General features: G+C 38.5%; 1 protein-coding gene across 1 annotated transcript; it reads right to left on the reverse strand.

Moving 5' to 3' along the window:
• Positions 1-830: 830 nt before the first annotated feature.
• LOC128099778 (killer cell lectin-like receptor 2) lies at positions 831-22,641 on the reverse strand. Its single transcript, XM_052721597.1, has 6 exons — positions 22,483-22,641; positions 20,505-20,594; positions 19,312-19,533; positions 16,340-16,482; positions 14,680-14,783; positions 831-1,243 (listed from the first exon to the last, which is right to left on the reverse strand). The coding sequence occupies exons 1-6, from the start codon at positions 22,592-22,594 to the stop codon at positions 1,057-1,059; spliced, it is 858 nt and encodes a 285-aa protein (XP_052577557.1). The 5' UTR covers positions 22,595-22,641; the 3' UTR covers positions 831-1,056.
• Positions 22,642-23,634: the final 993 nt, after the last annotated feature.

Here is a 23,634-nt window from a genome sequence, read left to right on the forward strand (position 1 = left end):
GAAAAACATGGTCTTGGAAAAAACAAACAAACAAACAAACACCCACCAACAACAACAAACCACCAGAAAACATAGAAAAATATTCAGGAATAAAGGACACTAGACATCAGCACTGAATGCATGTGAACCTGAACATGGAGGAAATACCTAGAGTGACATTATCCAGTCAGTGAATGAGTATGTGCATCCTAGATTAGAACAAATTATTGTACTAATACCAAATGTCCTGATTCTGATCACTTGGTTATGGTTGAAAAAGATGAAGTGTTGTCCCTAGAAAATATTTAAGAACTTTTGGGCCTCGATTTTGTTGGTTTGTTTGGTTCTATGACACAGACCCTCACTGTATTCATTATTTTATTTTTCAGCAATCTTGTCTTAGCCTCCTAATTGCTGAGATTATGAGTGCAAGCCACTACATCTAGCCAACTCCAATTATTACCACCATTTCTATCAGGCTTCAACTTATCATAGATGGATTAAGAAGGATCAGAATGAACACTAGTGTCTTGGATAAAATATATTCAGTAGCTTCTTGAACTATCCTTGTAAATGTTCTCCAAATTACATTCTATGGACAAAAGAAATGTGTATAATAATGAAGAAAACTTCTACATGAAACAAAACACACAAAACAAAACAGCAATCAACTAATAAGTAAGAAATTGAAGCCCACAACTATATTATAGTTCTTAATTGTGCTTTCAATTAAGACAATGTATCCTATTGATAATGAAATACTCAGGCTGTTTATTAGGGTTCTTTATTTAGTTCTATGAGTATTTAAAAAAAACAAAAAGAGCAGATTTTTCAGGGGCTTGGGGCAAAGCGTGTCCATGCACCAGAGAAGACATGCTCCTCCAGGAAGAAAGATGGCCTCTTCTCTGTCAAGTCAGATTCTGGAGAACATTCTCAACCTCTTTCAGCTTGTCTCTCTGTTTGCACAGAGGTCTAAGTCCTATGATCACAACACTTGTTCATAAGAAGTCACAAATTATTACAGGAAACAAATGAAGATCAGCACATTCCATTTTACCTTTACCTCTTGCTGGAGAGTTAATCAGGGAATTTATTCAGTCTCTTCTCACATATACAGGAGTAGAATTTAAAACAGTTATCATTATCTAGTCTTGTTCTAGATAAAAATGCACATTTTCCAGTCTTAGGATTGGAACCTGTTATGTTCAACTCACTAAGGAACAAAAACAATGGGCAATTGTTTAATTTTGAATATTCATTGAAATATCATGATATTGGCCAAAGTATACAGAATATGGAACTATTAGTAGTAAGTTCATCACTAAAATGTTTTCTTTATGCTAAGTTCATTAAAAAGAAATAGTCTCTTGATCATACCAAAATCCCCATCTTACTCCAAACTCGCAATTTTTATTCAGCTGGTAATATTGATTTTCAATATTTCTGAGCAATTATTTTATGCTACAACTGCTTTCCCACTTATATTTTGTCAATAAACATGCTAGGTAGAAACAAATGTACGTAGAACACAGAACAAGGTCCCATATGCTCATGTGTTGTAGAATATTATTTTAAGATGTGTTACATTTGTTAATGCTGTACAACATTTTGTTGAATGATACAAAGATGCGTTTCATTCTTTTATGTTGCATTTGGTTAACTTTGAGAAGCTGTGTTATTGTGCCTGTCTAAAACACCTGATTGGTCTAATAAATAGCTGAAAGGCCAGTAGCAAGGAAGGAGAAACAATAGGCAGGGCTGGCAGACAGAGAGAATAATTAGAAGGACAAATCTGGGAAGAAAGGATCGGGGAGCAAAACCAAGGAAAGGAGGACTCAAGGGACCAGACACCCAGACACCCAGTCAGCCACTGAGTAAGACTGAAAGTAGGATTTACAGAAGTAAGAGAAAGGTAAAAACCCAGAGATAAAAGTTACACAGGATAATTTAGGTCAAGAAAAGCTGGATAGAAACAAGCCAAGTTAAGACCAGGCATTTATAGATAAATAAGAATAAGACTGTGTGATTTATGTGAAAGCTCAAAAAGCAAAGAGTACAAAACTGACAGAAATCAGATACCAACTCAGGCTGAGGTGTCAGCAGGAGTTGGGAAAAACCTGAAATGGTCAGGGAAGCACTGTAGCCAGTTTTCCCCCCAATTGTTAGAGAAGCTGATTAAAGAATGCACTCAAAATGGAGACCCTAAATAATTAATCTAGCCAGGCATAGTGGGGCACAATTGTAGTCCCAGTATTTGGGAGATGAAGGTAGGAGGATCACAGTTCAAGACCTAGGGAGTTTGAAGGTAGTCTGGACTAATGAGACTCTGGCAAAGAAAGGTAGAAAGAGAATTAAACCCACTCACACTACATGGAACTGAGACTTCAAAGGAATCAGTTTTTAGCAAAATAAATCATGTTCTTTGAATCTTGGATTTTAGATGGGAAGAAATGTAATATTCAAATTTACCATAGGAATTTAGAAGAAAGGAAGATAAATGAAACCAAGTGGCTTGTGGGACACAGACAGAAAGGTTAGATACATTAGGAATGGAATGTACATTAGTCAGCCATGAGACATGCTCGTGGGTACAGTCAGAAAATCATGTGTGTATGTTTAACACATGTAAAAAGAAGAAAGAACCCAGAAGACACCAACTGTTCACAAAAGATATTTATTAAAAGTAAATAAAATGTATGTTTCCCCAGTGACTTGTACACGAATTGGTATGATAGCTTCCATAATTGTCAATAACTCATAATTGTCAAAACTTAGAAATGGACCATATGTTCACATGTGGAAGAATATCATGTTATATTTGTGTAATATAACATGTATGATTGGTAATAAAAAGAATGAACCACTGCTTTGTGATGAAAGCTTGAGTTACCTAAAATAATAATAATAATGATAATAATAATAATAATAATGGTAAAAGATGCAGAGAAAAATGGAGTCAATCACAAATTTGTACATAGTATATGATACTCTGAATGTCGCCATACTAATTTATAGTACAAGAGAGCACATGCCTAATTGCCTAGGGCCAGGCAGGGGAAAAAGTGCAAAAAAGAACTTTGGGAGGTAACAAAACTGCCCTGTTTTGGTGTGATGGTTCCTATTACTACAATGAAAAATCATGAACAAAAGCAACTTGGGAGGATAGGGTTTATTTTGCTTAAACTTCCACATTATAGTCCATCATCAAAGGAAGTTACAGCAAGAACCAAACTGGGCAGGAGCTTAGGGGCACAATCTAATGCATGCCAGTGGCTCAGTCAGAGGAGCAGCAGATGGCAATTGACTTCAGGGCATCAGCCCACCAGGAAACAAAACCCTGATGGGTCAATCTCAGGTATGAACGGCCCTGAGACCACAGATCCCAGAATGCCTTTTACTTCTGCTGGGCCTTCACATGTTTGCTGCTGCCATTTTCCTCTGGTATCTGGCATGGTGTGAATGGGCATGGGGAGATCCCCACTTCACTTAATGCAGTATGATCATCTCATCTTTTGAAAACATCCCATTCTACTGGGAAATTTTACCTGTGGATTATTATGAAGATGATTTCCTCTTAAATTGTACTGTTTAACTGAAGCAAAGATTTTATACAATAATAGTGTTAGTTTAAATGGGATTTTGATGATTGAGAGTTTTAATAAATATAGTAAGGCATTATAATAGAGGTTAGTTTAGTAGAAAATTAATATAGGTAAAGGTAGGATGAAATGTTGCCCCTGCCTCTGATAAAGCAGAGGCTGCAGAGGCTGAAAAATAAAACAAGGAAGTGTCACACAGCTAGAACACATGAGTTTCTATAGAGGAGCTGTATAGAATACGGTGTGGTGATATTTATTTGTACTAAAATGTGTTTTGTATGTTAATAAATAAAGTTGCCCAGGGGTCAGAGCTATTAGAGCCATAGCAAAAGCTGGGCGGTGGTGGTGCACGCCTTTAATCCCAGCACTTGGTAGGCAGAGCTAGGTAGATCTCTGTGTGTTCAAGAATACAGCCAGCATTGGAGACACATGCTTTTAATCTCAATATCAACCATAGAAGACCTGGAGGTCTGTACAGACAGGCAGTGATGAGGTGGTCATGTGGTTAGATTTACAACCAATGAGAAGGCAGAACAGAAAGACTATATAAAGACAAACACACAGGAAGTAGGTCTCTTGGCTCAAGAGGATAGCTGCAGCAGTGACGGGTAAGGCTCTTAGCTCTGACCTCTTGGGCTTTCATCTCTGCATTGGCTCTGTGTTTCTTATTTAATAAGACGGTTACTTCTACACTGTGGCTTAGGTTAATGATCAAAAACAAAAACAAAACAAACAAAAAAACTGAGTCCCGTAGCCCAGCTAGATTAAATTCTTTCAATCTTAATGTAGAGAGATGGTTCACAGGTTTCAGTGTGCATCATAGCTGAAACAAAGCCTTAAAGTAACTTCAAGTTAGATTAAGATGTTTTGATAATAGCTTTGAGATGAAGATCCCTAGAAAGGAATCTAAAGTTCACAAGGACACCTAGCTAATCATTAGGTTAGGGATCAAAATACAAAGCAGCCCAACTGTTATTAGCTGATGTATGTTCCTTGCTAGGATTGATTGTTGATCAAAGATGATGATTAATTCCTGTACACATTCTGCCCCTAATCTCCTGATACAAAAACTATTGATGAATGGGTATGCACCCTAAAGATTGAAAGTAGATCTGACTGATACTTTTTCATATGTAAAAGCTTAGGTTTGTGATTCTTTTAAGATTCTTTAAAAGATTACCTTTCAAGATAAGTAATAAGTAATTGATTCATTCTTTGTAACCACAATATGAAGCCTGCCAGCAAAGGAACTGGCTGAGAAAAATATCTTGCTTGCTTACACCCTGTTAATTTATAATAAGTTACTTAGATGTAAATGTATTCGGGTCCTTGGGATGACTTAGTTTTAAACATGTTTTTCCCTGTATTCAATATAGTCATTCACATGAAAAATAGAATGTAACTACATTGTAATTTTTATATTGCCTAGAAATTTTGTTGGGTTTCATAAGCTGCAGAGGAAAAAATAAAGTCAGAGAATAGAGAACACAGAATAAAGAATAAAGAAAAAGAGAGTGTGTGAATGTCTTTCTCCTTAGCCCTTCAGATAAATAAGTCGGAGTATGTCAACTCTGTGGATTTCTTCAAGCCCTGAGCTGCTGAAGGTTGGACCCCAGGTGAGGGTAGATGTATATGTCACAAAGGAGTGCAGCTTCCTGGCCTGCTTCCCCAAATTTGCTCAGCCGACTTTCTTACAATACCCAATACTACCAGCCCAGGAGGAAACCACCTAAAACGGGATGGCGCCTCCCACATCAGTCACTAATTAAGAAAATGCCCTACAAACTTGCCTACAGCCAGATGTTTGTTATTGAGGCACTTTCTCACTTGAGGTTTACTCTTCTCAGAGGACACTAGCTTGTGTCAAGTTGACAGAAAACTAATTTGCAGAATGGTGCTTATAAAAGGTGTACATATTTGCTAAAACTCATATTTCTCATGACTTACAGAGGGTGCATTTTATTACATGAACACTCCAATTCCAAGACTTGAATTTTTAATGTAATTGTCAAAAGAGAGAAAGAAGGAAGGGGGAAGGAGGGAGGGAGGGAAGGAAGAAAAAAAGAAAGATAAGGAAAGAAAAAGAAAGAAAGAAAGGAAGGAAGGAAGGAAGGAAGGAAGGAAGGAAGGAAGGAGGAAGGAAGGAAGGAAGGAAGAAAGAAAGAAAGAAAGAAAGAAAGAAAGAAAGAAAGAGAAGGAAGGAGAGAGAAAGCAAGCAATCAGGAGTCAAACTTTCAGAACTAAAGCACATTAAAAGTGAATGTACTGCATGATCCTGAATATAAGGAAATATCAACAGTGACATGATCCAGAAAACTGACAAAACTAACTAATAAGAATATGGATTACAAATTAGAACATATTAATAAATCAATCTACATTTATTGAGTTTAATTGTTTCAGTATGATGTTGTGGAAAATTGCTTGTACCTAAAAATATTTATGGATGGCTTAGTATTATTATGATAACCATTATTATTATGAGGCTTCATGAGACAGAATCTCACTCTAGCACACAATGACCTCAAACATACTATGTAGCTTAGGCTTCCCTCAAACTCATTTACCTATAAGATTATAAATCTTGAACTTTCACATGCACCTGGCCTCAATGAATATTAATGTATCTATGGAGCTTCAACTCATCATCAAATGGATCAAAGAGAGAGAGAGAGAGAGAGAGAGAGAGAGAGAGAGAGAGAGAGAGAGAGAGGTCAAAGCCATGCATGTTGAAATGGTTTATCCTAGTGATGATAAGATACATGCACTATTTATTAGGGTTTTGTATTAAGTTCTGTGTGTCATTTAGGAAAAAAAGAGAGTGATTCCTTAGGGCCCTGGACCAAAGGCATCCATTCTACAGACACAATCTGCTGAGTGTACAAGGAAAGAAAATGGCTTCTGCTCTGTTAAGTCAGATTTCAAAGGAATGTTTCTTCCCTTTCCAGCTCATCACCATATTTGCACAGCAGACTGAGATCTGAGGTTAAAATATTTGGTCTTTAAGTAGTTATAAATAAGCACAGGAACCAACAAAGATGACTGTGCTCCATTTTTACCTTTCCTACACACTGCACACTGAATCAGAGAAATTATACACTTTCTTTTTGCAGATACAAGAGTGAATTCTAACACAGTTATCATTATCTATACAGGTGAACTGAAAAATGCACTGCCTCCTGTCTTATGTAGTGATCCATTACTGTTAAATCACTATGAAATGAAAAATATAATGGGCAGTTATTTAAATTCAAAGCTTCTATTGATTCAGGCCAAGGTTTTAAAAACAAGGTTTATCCTTGTTTCATGTCTAGTATCCTGCTATGAGTGAGTACATACCATGTTTGTCTTTCTGAGTCTGGGTTACCTCACTCAGGATGTTTTTTTCTAGATCCATCCATTTGTCTGCAAACCTCATGATGCCATTGTTTTTTTCTGCTGAGTAGTATTCCATTGTGTATATGTACCACATTTTGTTTATCCATTCTTCAGTTGAAGGGCATCTGGGTTGTTTCCATGTTCTGGCTATTACAAACAATGCTGATATGAACATAGCTGAACAAGTGCTCTTATTGTGTGGTTGAGCATTTCTTGGGTATATGCCCAAGAGTGGTATAGCTGGATCTTGGGGGAGATTGATTCCCAATTTTCTAAGAAAGCGCCATATTGATTTCCAAAGTGGTTGTACAAGCTTGCATTCCCACCAGCAGTGGAGGAGAGTTCCCCTAGCTCCACATCCTCTCCAGCATAAGGTGTCTTCAGTGTTTTTGATCTTAGCCATTCTGACAGGCGTAAGGTGGTATCTCAGAGTTGTTTTGATTTGCATTTCCCTGATGATTAGGGATGATGAGCAATTCCTTAAATGTCTTTCGGCCATTTGAGTTTCCTCTGTTGAGAATTCTCTGTTCAGTTCTATAGCCCATTTCTTAATTGGACTGTTGGGCATTTTGATGTCTAATTTCTTGAGTTCCTTATATATTCTGGATATCAGTCCTCTGTCAGATGTGGGGTTGGTGAAGATCTTTTCCCATTCTGTAGGCTGTCGCTTTGCCTTGTTGACCGTATCCTTTGCTCTACAAAAGCTTCTCAGTTTCAAAAGGTCCCATTGATTGATTGTTTCTCTCAGAGTCTGTGCTACTGGTGTTCTATTTAGGAAGTGGTCTCCAATGCCAATGCGTTCAAGACTACTTCCTACTTTCTCTTCTAGCAGGTTCAGAGTAGCTGGATTTATGAATTGTCTGCTACTCACATCACCAGGGAGGCTACCCGGAAAACAGGACCCCAAGAAAGACACAGGGATCGCCCAATGACAGAGAAATGGAATGAGATCTACATGAACAGCCTGGACATGAGTGGGGGTAATGAAAGGTGAGGGTCGAGGGAAAGAGAGCTTGGGGGAGCGGGAGATCCCAGCTGGATCAACAACAGAGAGGGAGAACAAGGAATAGGAGACCATGGTAAATGAAGACCACATGAGAACAGGAAGAAGCAAAGTGCTAGAGAGGCCCACAGAAATCCACAAAGATACCCACACAACAGACTGCCGGCAATGGTCAAGAGACAGCCCGAACTGACCTACTCTGGTGATGGGATGGCCAAACACCCTAATTGTTGTGCTAGAAACCTCATCCAACTACTGAGGGATCTGGATGCAGAGATCCATGACTAGGCCCTGGGTGGATCTCTGGGAGTCCAATTAACGAGAATGAGGAGGGTTTATATGAGCGAGAATTGTTGAGACCAAGGTTGGATAAAGCACAGGGACAAATAGCCAAATGAATGGAAACACATGAACTATGAACCAATGGCTGAGGGGTCCCCACTGGATCAGGCCCTCCGAATGGGTGAGACAGTTGATTGGCTTGATCTGTTTGGGAGGCATCCAGGCAGTGGGACCGGGTCCTGTGCTCAGTGCATGAGTTGGCTGTTTGAAACCTGGGGCCTATGCAGGATTGTTTGGCTCGGCCTGGGAGGAGGGGACTGGACCTACCTGGACTGAGTCTACCAGGTTGACCTCAGTCTGTGGGGAAGGCTTTGCCCTGGAGAAGGTGGGAATGGGGGGGGGGGGGTTGGGGGGAAGGTGAGGGGGGGCGGGAGGGGGAGAACAAGGGAATCCGTGACCGATATGTAGAACTGAATTGTATTGCAAAATAAATTAAAATAAATTTAAAAAAAAAAACAAAAAAAAACAAAAAAACAAGGTTTATTGACCAAAATGTAAAGAATAGGGAATTAATTTTAAACATATCAATAAAAGATTTCCATTTTCTCTAAACTCATAAAAACTGGTCTTGAGTAGGGGACATGGCTCAGTGGGTGGAGGCCATTGGCAGCAGATCAGGCAATCAGAGTTCAGAACTCAGACCCCACACAATAGGAGAGAAGTGACTCTTTAACACTCCTCTAACTACACCTGTGCTGTGACCTGTGTGTCATAGTACATGTGAATATATGCACAAAAATAAATGGAATAAAATGAAAAATAAAAATGGTCTTTTGATCACAACTCAAGTTCTTACCTACTTTACACTGTTATTTTTTGTGAGCAAATTAAATTAATTTTCATTATTGCCATGGAACAATTTACACCAAATTGGTTTTTTCTGATACTTTTTACAATAAAGACAGTTTAAAAAAGAAAAACTAAATGTATGTGGCACACAGGACAAGGTCTTATATGCCTGTGTTTTAAGGAGAAAGGGACATTTGTAGAATAGTCACAGAAGAGGGTTTGTGACTGTTGTTTTGGTTGATTTTTCTCTTTCCTCCCCCTTCTCAGAGCTATTGGGACTTCCCTGAAACATGGTGATCAACTGACTTCCCTGTGTGCAACACAACTGTCATCTCTGATGGACGACGAATACTAAATCCACAACTACCTTCCTGTGAAAGATAATTCAAAATGTTTAATAAAAACTAAAACACAAAAGAAAGGTGATACATGACTTCTGTGGGATGTCCTGTATGCTGTGAATATATGTTGCTATGATTGATTGATAAATAAAATGCTGATTGGCCAGTAGCCAGGCAGGAAGGATAATGTAGGTGGGACAAGGAGAGAGGAGAATTCTGGGAAGTAGAAGGCTGAAGCAGAGAAACACTGCCAGATGCCACCATGAGAAAATGTTAAGATACTGGTAAGCCACAAGCCACGTGGCAACATATAGATTAATAGAAATGGGTTAATTTAAGATGTTAGATCTACATAGCAAGAAGCCTGAGCCATTAGGCCAAATACTTTAAATAATATAAGCATCTGTGTATTTATTTGAGTCTGAGTGGCTGGCAGCCCTGGCAGAACTGGAGGTAGCTCCAGCCACACATGACTATAACCTAGCAATGTGGAGGCTGTTTTAGAAGGATTATAAACCAGGACAGACTGGACTTTGGAGCAAGACATTGATCAAATATTAACTAATAATTAAAACTTAATTCAATTCATTTATGAACAGGTAGAAATCAGATTCCTATATAGACTGAGGTGTAGCAAATATTAATTAATAAAATCAAACCTGGAGCCAGGTATTGGGGTGAATGCTGGAAGATCAGAGAAGCAGAACAAGCCACAGCCACCTCACCTTGCCAATTCCTCAGCTGATTCTGTTTCCTCAGACTGAAAGCCTCTGTGTTCTTATCCAAATAGATCTCAGCTGAAATGCTTCCCAAAAGCTTGAAAGCTTAACCAGCCTCTAGTTCCTGGTCCTCAGTCCTTGAATACCTTTCTGCCTCCTGCCATTACTTCCTGGGATTAAAGGCATGAGTTACCATGCTTGGCTGTTTCCAGTGTGGCCATGAACTCACAGAGATCCAGGCAGATCTCTGCCTCTGAAATGCTAGGACTAAAGGCGTGTGCTACCACTGCCTAACCTCTATGTTTAATATTATGGCTGTTCTGTTCTCTGACCCCAGATAAGTTTATTAGAGTGCACAATATTTTGGGGAACACAATACCACCACACTGAGGCTTCAGTAAAGCTAAGACTCCCAAAGCATCAGTAAAGCATGTCAGCCTGTCTTTCTACTAATAGGCAGGGCAAAATAAATAGTGAATCTACAGAAAATGATCATTCAAATACCAAAGAATGAATCCAGGAGTATTAGAAGTTCAAGGCTGGTTAGGGAAATACAATCAGTTTGAACAGGGCTAGCTTAATGAGAATCTGTCAAGAAATACCAGACAGAGGATGAAAGCTACCAAACTCCATGGGGCTGAAATGGCAAAGGGATAAAACTTTAACAAAAGATTGCCTACATTTAACATTGGATTTAAGCCACATGGAAATAGAGGATTTAGATTTACAACAGGAATAGAAAAGGAAGAAAATTAAACTAAGTGGCTCATAGATTATAGAACAGGTAATACAGTAGGAATGAGTATACACATTAGTCAACCATGAGGTATGATTATGGGTACAATCAATAAAGCATGTGTGTTGAACATGGGCAAAGAAGAAAAGACCCAGGAGATAGTAACTATTCACAAGACACACATAGAGTACACATTCTGCATCATGAGCTCTTAACTTTACCTCCCATGGTGACCTCTACCCAAGAAACACAAGCTCACAGCTGCTCAAGAGGCTCATTAGAAGCTGATATTCTAAGCAGGTGTCCAAGCTTCTGTGTTTTTCCACTGGAGAAAATACTTGTGGTGGCCACAGAAACTTTCTGACCACTAGGATTCCCTACTGGAGCCTCAGGTTTGGCCCTATTAATCACACCATAATCAAGGAACAGCTCTGCAGCATAGTCAAGGTCTACAAAGATCACTTAATCTGGATGCAGACATCCTTTTAGCCACTAGAACCTCACTCTAAATGTTACCACATGCTCATTTCACTCTGTATGGTGCTGTAGGATACAAACAAATTCATTAACTGTCGCCTTTTGCAAAGGCAAATACCAGCAATTCTAGTGCTTGGGAGGTAGATGCAAAGGAGAAGAGCTAGCCTGTATAAAATGATACTTCATATAGAAAAAATCAAAATTAATAACAATCGTGTTAATCTATATATTTTGAACAAATTAATACATCTTATAAGGCCTTTTGTCCTCTGACCAACTATGTGATGATCTGAATACATCTGTGACAGTCCAGCCACCTCTGTGACAGCCTGCTTGAGAGTGTCTTTGGAGGAGAGAGAGGAAGTTATTTTCCCACGTATTTGGAAATACTGGCAGTATTTCCACACTGGCAGTGCCACGTTTAAATGGAAGTGCCTTCCATGTTCTCGGGCACTGAATGAAAGGTTCCTGAGAAAGCTACCACTGTTGATGCCTCAGATAGTTTCTGCAGAAGCTGGAGAAGAAATTCACTGAACACCACAAAGAAAATGCCATCATGAACAAAATCCAGCAGAAACAGTACATTAAGCCCACAAAAGTACAGACAATAGGATTACCAACTAACACATGTAAAATAAGTGTGGTAACTATCTTTAAAGGGATAAAAGACAGCCACATCTGCCTGTAGTCTCAGAACTTGAGAGATGGAGATACAAGGATCAAGAGTTCAAAACCAGCCTGGGGACATAAATCCCTGTTTCAAAACAACAACAACAACAAAACAATAAAAATTAAATTCATTTTTAAATGATATAAAAGGCAACTTAAAATATAACTAGCCAACAAAGTTATTAAAGGAAAAACACAGAATTATTTGGGGATTTTTAAAAATTTGTATTTCTAAAAAAAATCAATAATCAGGAAAAATGACAAATATGTGATATGAAGGCAGAGAGGAGGTTCTGAGGATTAAAGGATAAAATTGGATGAGTACCGAAAAATAATGGACAGGAGAGAATAGAGAAAGGATCAACCAAAACTAATGATGTATAAAAGGCATATGGATACCCACTAGTTGAACAACACAAAACAGACTCCCTTTTTCTTTCATAGTTTGGGGACCTTCATGTGTGTGTTTGTTTGTTTGTTTTAGACAATTTTTGTATTATTGGTTGATTTTTTTTAGTTTGATTTTATTTTCCTTTTGTTTTGGGGAGAGAAAGAAATAACATGAAATTGAGTGAGCAGGGAAGGAGGTAAGGAGGAACTGGGTATTAAGGAGGGAGGAAAACCTGATCAAAATACATTTTGTGGAAAATGTAATTTAAAAATATCAAAATATAATTTAAAAAGAGTTAGATCCACAGAAGATATGAGTTATTAAATGAAAATCAAAGTGCAAGACATGAGATACCTCCAAAAGAATTACTGGTCAGGGAGACCACAGAGGTCTCCAAAAAACCAGGCTGTTGCTGTGCACTTGGTTTTCCACCATAACTACATGGAAACACCCTGTTTCTGAAGACAACACACACTTGCTATCAGGACATAGAAAAACCAATCTCAAACCAATCAGGAAACTTGTGCTAGCTTTCAATGGGCAAAGGTTCTTTGCAGATGCTGGGGGAGTGTCTTAGTGTGCTAGGGTTTTTATTGCTATGAAGAGACACCATGACCTCTGTAACTCTTATAAAGAAAACATCTAATTGAGGTGTCTTCCTTGCAGTTTCAGAGCTTCAGTCCATTATCATCATGGTGGGGAGCATGGCAGTGTGCAGGCAGACTAGGCACTGTCTAACTCTTGACATGCAGGCTACAGGAAGTCAACTGACACACTCAGCAGTATCAAGGGCATAGGAAACCTCAAAGCCCACTCCCACAGTGACACACTTTCACCAATAAGACCCACCCACTCCAACAAAGACACACCTACTAATAGTGCGACTCCCTATGAGATTATGTGGGCCAATTACTTTCAAACTTCCAAAGGGAGAAAAGATTTGAGTGGTCTATTCCAGCACTGGACCGTGCATGCCACAATACTGATCTGCTAGGCAAGATGTGCCTAGTGGAACAACCCTTAGATGATAACTAATTGCTTTCTTATCGGAGTTGAAGTATGTTGTGTTTGATATTGTAATCCAAATCAAAAGCCCATGATTGCCAAAGTCATGGGCCCTATATGAAACCTGCTACTATCATTTTGCTAAGTGGTCATGTGAGCAAATTTCATTCTTAATATTTATGTTTATGGCCTGGCCCTGGGCTGCTCTCAACTTCCATGAGAGAAGCTTTTTACAGTGGGCAGGTGGACAGTGCAGAGAAGCAGAACTGGTCAAAGTGCTTAGGAGAAGAGAATATGTGCTCAGCCATAAAGGGGTCATCTTCATAAACCTCTTTCCCTAAAAACCACCACCACTCAGGAAATGGGAAGGAAGAGGAAACAGAAAGGATCTAAGAATCTGATAAGGAAAAAAGCAGTGTGAAAAGCAACATTCTGGACATGACAAAATTCCTACATAGATAGATAAAGGGGCATCTACTACCACTCAAGGAATCACTATTGTTAGGTGACAGTTGCTGGAAAAGGGAAATTCATTCTTCTTGGGGGATGTGGCCACTGGCAGATATCCTTGCTTCAGTGGCTGCCCTACCATGCACCGAGGGACAGCATTAATTTAAAAAACACAAGTTAAAGAGGCACATGTTAGGACAGAAGCAGAGTAAGCTTGGGGGGCTAGTGAAGGATATGAGCATACTTTATTTTATGTATATGAGATATATTCAAGAAAAAGAAATATTCTTAGTAAAGATAGTCAATGAATAGTTTTCTACCAGATAACATAACACTTGGAGTCTACAATATGACATCTTGAAATGGAAGGCAGATATACATACATATATATGTATATATATATATATATGCAAAAATGTTCTTATATTTATAAATAACAAGCAATTTATATAAGCTAACTACAGAAACAAATGAAGTGAATGTTTCAGATATTTATACTCATCGTATCTATCAGGATGACTCTAGTCCCTTCAAGTGATCTTAAGCTGTTGAATTGCTTATGCCCTGTGCATCTTAGAACACACAATCCTTAGCTGTGTTCATTATTACATCACTAGCAGTCAGCTTCTAGACTCCTCTTCTTCCTGTCTAATGCTTGCTCAAACCTGCCTTATGCATCTTATCCTTAGCTGTGAGCTCCACTGACAAAGAGAAAAGCATTGTGAAATGAGAGAAAAGCTTTTGCACACCATCATCACAACTGTGCACCAGTGTTAGAGTGTGAAGTTTCAGAAAACTCACAGTTTAAATGGGCTGTCACCAATCCATAGCCATTTCCCTTTGCTTTCATCGTATTTTAATCCAATCCAATAATTGTTTGTATTCATTTGGAGCTGAAGGAACTTCTGTAAGGAAAAAAAAAAACCTCATCTGATGATAAAATTTCCCTCTGTTTGGTGAGAAAACAATAAGATAACAGTCCCCAGCTATTCTTATGTCAGTTCTCTGCTGTCCAGTCCTCTAGCACTTCAGTCCCTCCAAGTTCATTTTTAAAGTGATTTCCCACTAGTAGCTCATTTATGTCAAAACCAATGTCAGCTACAGAAGTTATTTAAAATAAAAATTTCAGGTGTCTAGAAATACTGATTTATGAAATGATTTATGTCTTTAGACCAAGTCTCACTATATAACCAAGGCTAGTTCTGAACTCACAATACTACTGCTTGTGACTACTAAAAGCTAGCACACTGCATACATGTTTCATTAAAAAATTTCTGACACTCTATGAAATTATTCAAATGTGCATTCCCAAAGACTACAGAGGCATGTGGGAAGTGTCCATATGGTAAGTAATGCCTGTCTTCATCGCAAATTCATTAAGATAAAAAATCCTGTGTGAAAAGTTGTGTATGAACCTCCATGCTCCAGAGAGGAAGCAATTTTGAAGTTCAGACCAAGGAGTGACAGAAATTAAGGAGGAAAGGGACAGATATTTGGAAAAATTTAGTGTGTGACATGTGATATGAAAATGGCATGATATCTACTAAAATTTTTGAATATATCTTAAAATATGGGTTTAAATTTAATTATGATTAGTATAACAAATGACAATTTACATAATTATTTGACATTAAAAGATATTTTGTTGTATTTTTTATACATGTATGAAATTGGTGTACAAATTTTGTACCATGCTCTAAAGGACAAAGTTCTCAAGCTGATCCTGCAAGCATTTTCTAGAGAAATATCTTTTTCATATTAGAAGAGATTTTGTTAGTAATAATTTAAATAGAAAATGTCTGTATCTCGGCACCTTTTTTCTTTTAATTACTCATTTATAAAAACAGATATCTTTTTCCAAAAAACATAAAAATAGTATGAAGTAATGATTGCTGACAGTTTCACTGAAAAGTATCATGGAGCTAACTGGTAAAACTATTAAATTCTATGGATCTCATATAATTTCCATTTTGCAAATTGGCCCAGTGGTCAGTTACTTTCTCTATTGTCCTCCAATTACTCATCTCAGGCAGTCTCACTGATGGGTTCCAAAGATAAAGCCCTAGACTGTGGTCTCTCAGGGTGTAGTTGGCACTCTATGGAGATACATAACTGTCAGTCACAGGATGTGTTGTACCAAAGGGTTAAACTTATTCCAGGAAAACATGCTTCTCTGAGAGACTCTCTTGTAGACTCCTGAGAAAGGGAGAAGCCTGCAAAGACACAACTCTCTTTAGTAACCAGTCTCCTCATAACAGACCCTGTGTCCTGACACTAAGCCAGGAGTAGGAAGGAGTAGCCTAGGATACTCTTACTGCACAGTTTTTGCTCACGTTACAGGCAAACCATGGACAACACTTACAGGTCTCTCTTTCAGTAAACCTGCCTGGGCTCAGCATCTCACTATCACTTAGAGACAGCATCTAAGAGAAGAAATGGGCATGTTAAGAGTCTACAGTACCAGTTCATTTTCATCCTCTATCTTCAAAAGGGATAAGCTGTGGTCATGGCAGGTCTGTTTACATCCACTCCAGCGTTTATTGTCCATGATGAAATAATAACATTTTATGCCATAGCAGAACCAGTGTCCTTCAACACTTGTGCCTACAATAGAAAAGGGAATGATGAAAATTCTTATTTTCTAATAGTCTGTTTTCAGAGCACTGTTTTAATTAAACATCAATAACTAAGTAAAATTTCAGAGCTCTAAGAAATTTAAATTCCAGAATGTTAAGAGATTACTTTACACCTATGCAGTATGCAGTGTTGTTTATAACAGTACATATATATGGAAACAGCTGATGTGTCCATTGTGTATAAATCAGTAGAAAAAAACATAGCACATGCACACAAAGGAATACTATTCATCCTTTAAAGGGAAGTAAATTGACTGGGCATGATGACTTATGCCTATAACCTGAGTACTACACACAGTGAGACAGGAGGTTCACCACCAGTTTGAGGCCAGCCTAGGCTAAGTAGTGACTTCCAAACTAGCCTTGGCTATAAAATCGACTCTAAGACAACCTGGGCTACAGAATGAAACCATGTATCACACCTCAATACCTTGAAAGAGATACTCAACTAAGTGACGAACATGGATGAACTCGAGGATGGTGCAAGATTAAAGTCAGGCCCAGGACCACACTTTAGGTCTTAATTCAGATGAGGGTTTTAACACAGCCCAACTCTAAGAAGCAGAGGCTTGTGAGATACCAGAGCTGGAGTACGGGGAACAAACACTTGCTGCACAGAGGCAGTTACAAGGATGATGGAATTCTAGACCTGCGGTAATGCACTGTGTTCCCAGTTCATCCTCACACACTGTGCACTTAAGGATGTGCTGTGGTCCGTGTTAGATGCTCTTACCTTAAGAGGAATAAGAGACACATGAGGGAGCTTTTGAAGGAGTTAGTCTATTTTCCTGATTATATTGATGCCTTCAGTGATATGCCCACATGCCCAAACATGTCAAGTTGCATACGTTAAAATGTGTACAGTTGTGTAGCAATAACATCTCAATGTGATTATTTTGTTTAGGGAGGGGGAGGAGGCCTTGGTCTATTAACAAATTTTATCTCCAACCTTTTTTTCCTGTAAAGAGGTATCATTGTGTATTTTAGGCTGGCCTGGAATTTGCTGAGCTGTCCAGATTGTCATCAAATTTATAATCCTCCTATCTCAGACTCCTAAGGACAGGGACTACAGAAATATGCTACAATTTACAGATAACAAAGTTATTTTAAAAAATGACACAAAATATTTTTCATGGGTCTGAAATATTTTTTTAAAAAAATTGGCACTTTTTTCTATCATTTTATAATGTAGCAGTTTGAAAGATATTATTATTCCTTGCATAATAATGATTTTTAACCTCTATCATGGTGTAGTGAGATCATATGCAAAAGCTCTTCATAAACTATAAATTCAGAAAAATATTTAATGATGAATGATAAACTGTTGCAATTAAAGTTAACCAGTCACAATACAAGGTAAGAAAGGTTCTGTGTAATGCTTTATATTTTCATCTTTCTGGCCTCATTCACTGTGTCACTGACAGTTACACAAGTGTGGACACCATTTTGAAGCTGCAAAATGTGCTGCAGGGAGCTTCACTATGGTCACAAATAGGCCAGTTCTCTCATACCAAGGCAGAAGGAAAAAACAGATACAATTATTTTTATGACTGAATACATATAAATGCTCTAAGTCCATTTCAGCCTAAGAATTTGGTGAATGCACTCTTACTGGAAACTTCCATGTTCTGTCAGCAACAGAGTTGGAGATTCAAATTTGCCCACAGACCAAAAGAACCTGAATTGTCAGCTGTGCCAACTTTCAATTACACCCCCTTAGAGCAATATAAGCCAAAAGAGCCACTGAGTTCTAGAAGCTGTAAGATTCTCCGAATTCAAACAGGGATATTTGGGGTTCCAGGCCTTTTCATGAGATAAGGATCCCTAAGCCATTAAGCCACAGATCACCAGCATTTGAAGCTACTAATTGGACTTCAAATCTTCTGGGGGAAGAAACATTAGAGAATAAAGCAGTTCTTTTTTTTATTTGAAAATTTTTATTTATTTGATATTTTATTTAATTAATTAATTTATTTTTTATTTATTTATTTATTTTTTTTTTTATTTTGCAATTCAATTCAGTTCTACATATCAGGCACGGATTCCCTTGTTCTCCCCCCTCCTGCCCCCCTCACCTTCCCCCCAGCCACCCCCCCATTCCCACCTTCTCCAGGGCAAAGCCTTCCCCGCGGACTGAGATCAACCTGGTAGACTCAGTCCAGGTAGGTCCAGTCCCCTCCTCCCAGGCCGAGCCAAGCGACCCTGCATAGGCCCCAGGTTTCAAACAGCCAACTCATGCAATGAGCACAGGACCCAGTCCCACTGCCTGGATGCCTCCCAAACAGATCAAGCCATTCAGAGGGCCTGATCCAGTTGGTGACCCCTCAGTCATTGGTTCTTAGTTCATGTGTTTCCATTCCTTTGGCTATTTGTCCCTGTGCTTTATCCAACCTTGGTCTCAACAATTCTCGCTCATATATGAAGGGCGAGGGTCGAGGGAAAGAGAGCTTGGGGGAGTGGGAGATCCCAGCTGGATCAACAACAGAGAGGGAGAACAAGGAATAGGAGACCATGGTAAATGAAGACCACATGAGAATAAGAAGAAGCAAAGTGCTAGAGAGGCCCACAGAAATCCACAAAGATACCCCCACAACAGACTGCTGGCAATGGTCGAGAGACAGCCCGAACTGACCTACTCTGGTGATGGGATGGCCAAACACCCTAATTGTCGTGCTAGAAACCCCATCCAACTACTGAGGAATCTGGATGCAGAGATCCATGGCTAGGCCCCGGGTGGATCTCTGGGAGTCCAATTAGCAAGAATAAAGCAATTCTTTATTCAAGATCCTCTCCTTACCTCTGTGCTGTTTGTAATCTAAAACAACTTTAGTTTCCTGGTAGCATCTGTTCAGTGTTCTGTTGAGGGAGGACAGACGGTCTTTGAGGCCATCACACTCTATAGATTTATTTTGAAACATTTCTTTCTTTAAGTAGCTGTCATTTTGCATGGTGCTCTTCTCTTGATGAAGATTATTCAGAGATCTCTGCAATTCATGTTTTTCTTGACTATACTGAAAAACTAAAATTACTAGCAGTTATCACACCAAAAGTGCTTATAAGTCATTAAAAGTCTCCCAAACAAAAAAAGCCCAGGACCAGATGGTTTCAGCGCTTATAAGGATTAAAAACTGAAATTTAAGATAACAGAGAAAGCCCATATGGACAACCAACACATATTATGCTGGAACTGGTACTTTGACATTTAGAAAGTAACACCTCACTTAACTTACTATAGGAATGGAAACACAAATTTCTCTCTATCAGGGTAACATTAATGTAAAGCAAACAATACAGCTGAATAAAATTGTGGTGGATGTACCACAACTTTCAATTCTTTAGTTTTTCATAGCAAAAAACTTTCAAATAAATAACTAAGTAAAATATTCAGTTGAATACTTAACACAGCATGAAAAATGTAAAATAAAAAACATTAAGAAGTGCCACAATTCTCATTGGACTGGAGGGAAAGCAAAATATCCAGATACGTAGCCATGTCTTAGCACAGCTTAGGAGTGATTTTCTCTAAACATGTGAAGGAATTCAATAAAGCTCAAGCTTTATTGTCACTGTACAGATGAAGTCTTTTCACTTAACCGGGCCCTTAATATATATGGAGGAAAATAAAAAGAATACCATAATTTCTTTTGCACAGCTGTTTCTCACAGAATGTTTATGTACTATTTACAATCACCTAAACTCAGAAAGCAGATTAACATCAAGTCCTCAAAAAGAACAATACCAAGAATGAGAAATAACAAGGAAGCTCCCAATAGCCCCGGAGTAATAGACAAGGTATGTATGAGACAAGACAATACAGTTTGTCAGGTCAAAAAAACAAAACAAAACACAAACAAAAAACACAGTCCAGAGCTATCTGGCACATCCCCTGATTATAGGCAGAACAATGGACAGAGAGTGTTAACTGCATAATTTGTGTCTAAAGTTATTACTTAGGCAGAAAGGCAAAGAAGATGTATACCAGTTACTCACTGTGTGTCACCAACACTGCAACTGTCACCAGCAGAATGGAACAAAGGACTCCCAGAGGTATTGCAATGAGGTGCCACGGAACTGAACACTCTTAATCAAAACAAACAAAAAGCAAAGAAAGATATAATCACCGTGAAAAGAGCACGTCCCAATATTAGTTATAATTTTATATAGCATGGAAATGAGGGGATATTGGTCTCAAAGTTTTACAGAAGCCCATCATACAAGCTGACTGAACATGTGCTTACAAAATTTGTAGATTTCTACCTAAAACGCACCCACTATAGGAATCCTACATGTGTGAAGTTTCACAGGAGTTCACACTTCTTTTAACTTTGGTCTTATATTATCAATCCTCCTTCTTCAGCCTAGAATAGTTAGATAACAGGCACGTGTCCCTCCCCCAGTTCTACAGGATCAAAAGTACATCCTTCAGAAAGCACTGTACGTACAGACATAGTCCAGGTAGACTATCCCAAACTGGACTGTGCAGTCCACCAAGGGAGCGTAATTGAGGATGAGGAAGAAGGAAAGAGGGATGGATGTTCTTGAGAAATATAGGGAACCATGGCTGTTATGGAGCTGACTTGTATACGTGCCCATCCATTCTGGGGCCTAGAAGTCAACTCTATCTTTTTTTCATCAGTTCTGTTTTTCCCCTAGACTATACTAAACATCTTTGTGTGTCTGAGGTGTTGGGAATCTGCAAGCCAAGCCTCTGATTATCACTGTATCAAAGAAGTTAAATTTCTCAGCTTGGAGTTCACCTGATACAGTTCTTGCAGAGAAAGCAAAAAAAGACAACAGAAAAGTGAGATTTCCTCTTTTTTATTAGCAAACTTAATTATTCTTTGACATTTCTGCAAATTCATAATGTGGTTTAGTCATCCCCATCCCCACTACCCTCTCTCATGCCCTCTCTTCCTCTGCAGCTTCTTTCCAGGAAGAGATTTCCTCTTCTGATGAAATACTTTTGCTGTATCATTGCATTAGATGTTAGAAATATTTAAGACTATTAAAACACCTTCTGCTCGAGTGAAAGTATTGTTTCTAATGCGTATGCTGTGGGATGTTCTGTATGGCAAATGTGTTGCTAATTAGTCAATAAATAAAACACTGATTGGCCATTGGCTAGGCAGGAAGTGTAGGCGGGACAAGGAGGAGAATAAAGCTGGGAAGTGGAAGGCTGAGTCAGAGAGACACTGCCAGCAGCCACGATGACAAACAGCATGTGAAGATGCCGGTAAGCCACGAGCCACGTGGCAAGGTATAGATTAATAGAAATGGATTAATTTAAGCTGTAAGAACAGTTAGCAAGAAGCCTGCCACGACCATACAGTTTGTAACCAATATAAGTCTCTGTGTTTACTTGGTCGGGTCTGAGTGGCTGTGGGACTGGCAGGTGACAGAGATTTGTCCTGACTGTGGGCCAGGCAGGAAAACTCTAGCTACATGCGTACTTTGCATTTACTTAAGATTTCATTTCTCTAGAACATTTGGTGTTACTTCAAACTCTAGTTTTTTACTTTTAAAGGTTTCAGAATTCTTCTTGACTAGACTAATAATAAAAACCTCCTAACAGTTTCTCAAATTGATGAAATGTATTTGCTTCTCACTTGTTAATTTTCAACAACAGTTTTCTTATAGACTCTGATCTTATAGATCAATCTTACAGATTGATCTCCTCTATCCATCTGGCTTTCACTGTTACCAGCTAACAGTTAAGAATAGTTATTTTTTTCTTTTCCTTTAATCTTTTTAAGAATGATCACTTAATTTTTAAACTTATTTTTGAACAATTTTCTACATGATTGCTCCCCCACTTATACTCATTTATCTCCCCCCTCCTGCTGTGCATCACCAAGCCCAGCTAAAACGGAGGGTTATTGTTTTCCATAGAAGCCAGTAGGATATTGTTTTCAAATGTCAAAAGTTACAATGCATAAAACAGGTGAATTTAGACACTTAAAAAACTTACCTTTGTGACCAGCTTCTCCAGACCCTTGAGTCTCATCAGCCCTTCCTCGATTCTGCAACTCTGAAGACTTATGGAATCTCACAGTTGTGTAAGTAATCTCCTCATCACTCATCTTGGGAGTAAGTGAAGTACGTTCTGTGTTACAATCTGCCTTGAGTGATTTCTAAAGAAAAAGTTAAAATGTCCACCTTCAGGAAGGTACCTGGATCTGATGCTGCAGTGGGGTGGGAAGAGGTGAGGTCTGATTAATTCCTCTAATGATCCAAACACCCTAAATCACATGGACTGACCATGATTTCCACTAGACATGAGAAGTCTTTGAAGATTTCTGGCATTTATACTTCTAATGTTCATAGCACTTATAATTAGGAAACACAAAAAATTAAAAATTTACTATTAAGTTATTGTAATATTGGCACAGCCTATTTGTTTAAAAGAGTTAACATATAAAATATGTTAGGCATAATTGGTACCACTGCAAATCTTTGAAGCATTTTTAAACTATCAATTCAAACAACAGTCAGAGATTTCTGAATATATAAAAATTTTGCTTTAAAATTGTTTATACATTTTTTTGAGACAAAGTTTCTCTGTGTAGTTTTGGTGCCTATCCTGGATCTTGCTCTGTAAACCAGGCTGCCCTCGAACTCACAGAGATCCACCTGACTCTGCCTCTTGAGCGCTGGGATTAAAGGCTTGCACCACCACCTCCCAGCTTATTTATACATTTTGATAAATATTCGAATATAAAAGAAAAGTTCTTGCAGTCTTTTCAATTGTATTTGACTCTCAGAATTTCCCTCCAAAACAATATATGAAGGTTAATACTGCAGGTAATTACCATTTTGGGCTCCAAAACACATACATACTTCTTGGGTTAAGTCCAAGCACCTAAGCTCTCCAACCTCTCCACCCAGATTAAGACTACACATTCTTCTCCAAGGTCAGTCCTGGTGAATGCATGGAACTAGGAAAGATACTCCTGCATGGGGTAATCCAGATACAGAAAGACAAATACTGCATGTTCTCTCACATTTGAGGCTCCTGGCTCCAACTCTTCAGACACGCTATAGAACTTGGAGTGATGGTAGCAACGAGGAAAACAAAAGGGGATAGCAGAGGTGAGGTGTGGGAGCAATAGAGAGGGGTATA

Source organism: Peromyscus californicus, unplaced genomic scaffold, assembly GCF_007827085.1.
Source record: "Peromyscus californicus insignis strain IS unplaced genomic scaffold, ASM782708v3 Scaffold_6__1_contigs__length_162567912, whole genome shotgun sequence".
Taxonomy (NCBI): domain Eukaryota; kingdom Metazoa; phylum Chordata; class Mammalia; order Rodentia; family Cricetidae; genus Peromyscus; species Peromyscus californicus.

Excerpts from the sequence above, each read along its gene's own strand:
- LOC128099778 (XM_052721597.1), bottom strand. The coding sequence starts at position 22,594 with ATGAGTGATGAGGAGATTACTTACACAACTGTGAGATTCCATAAGTCT. Across the intron at positions 20,595-22,482 it reads TGGAGAAGCTGGTCACAAAG|AGTGTTCAGTTCCGTGGCAC; the intron begins GTAAGTTTTTTA and ends GTTTTGATTAAG. Across the intron at positions 1,244-14,679 it reads GGTGACAGCCCATTTAAACT|TTTCAATGAATATTCAAAAT; the intron begins GTGAGTTTTCTG and ends AATATCATGATA.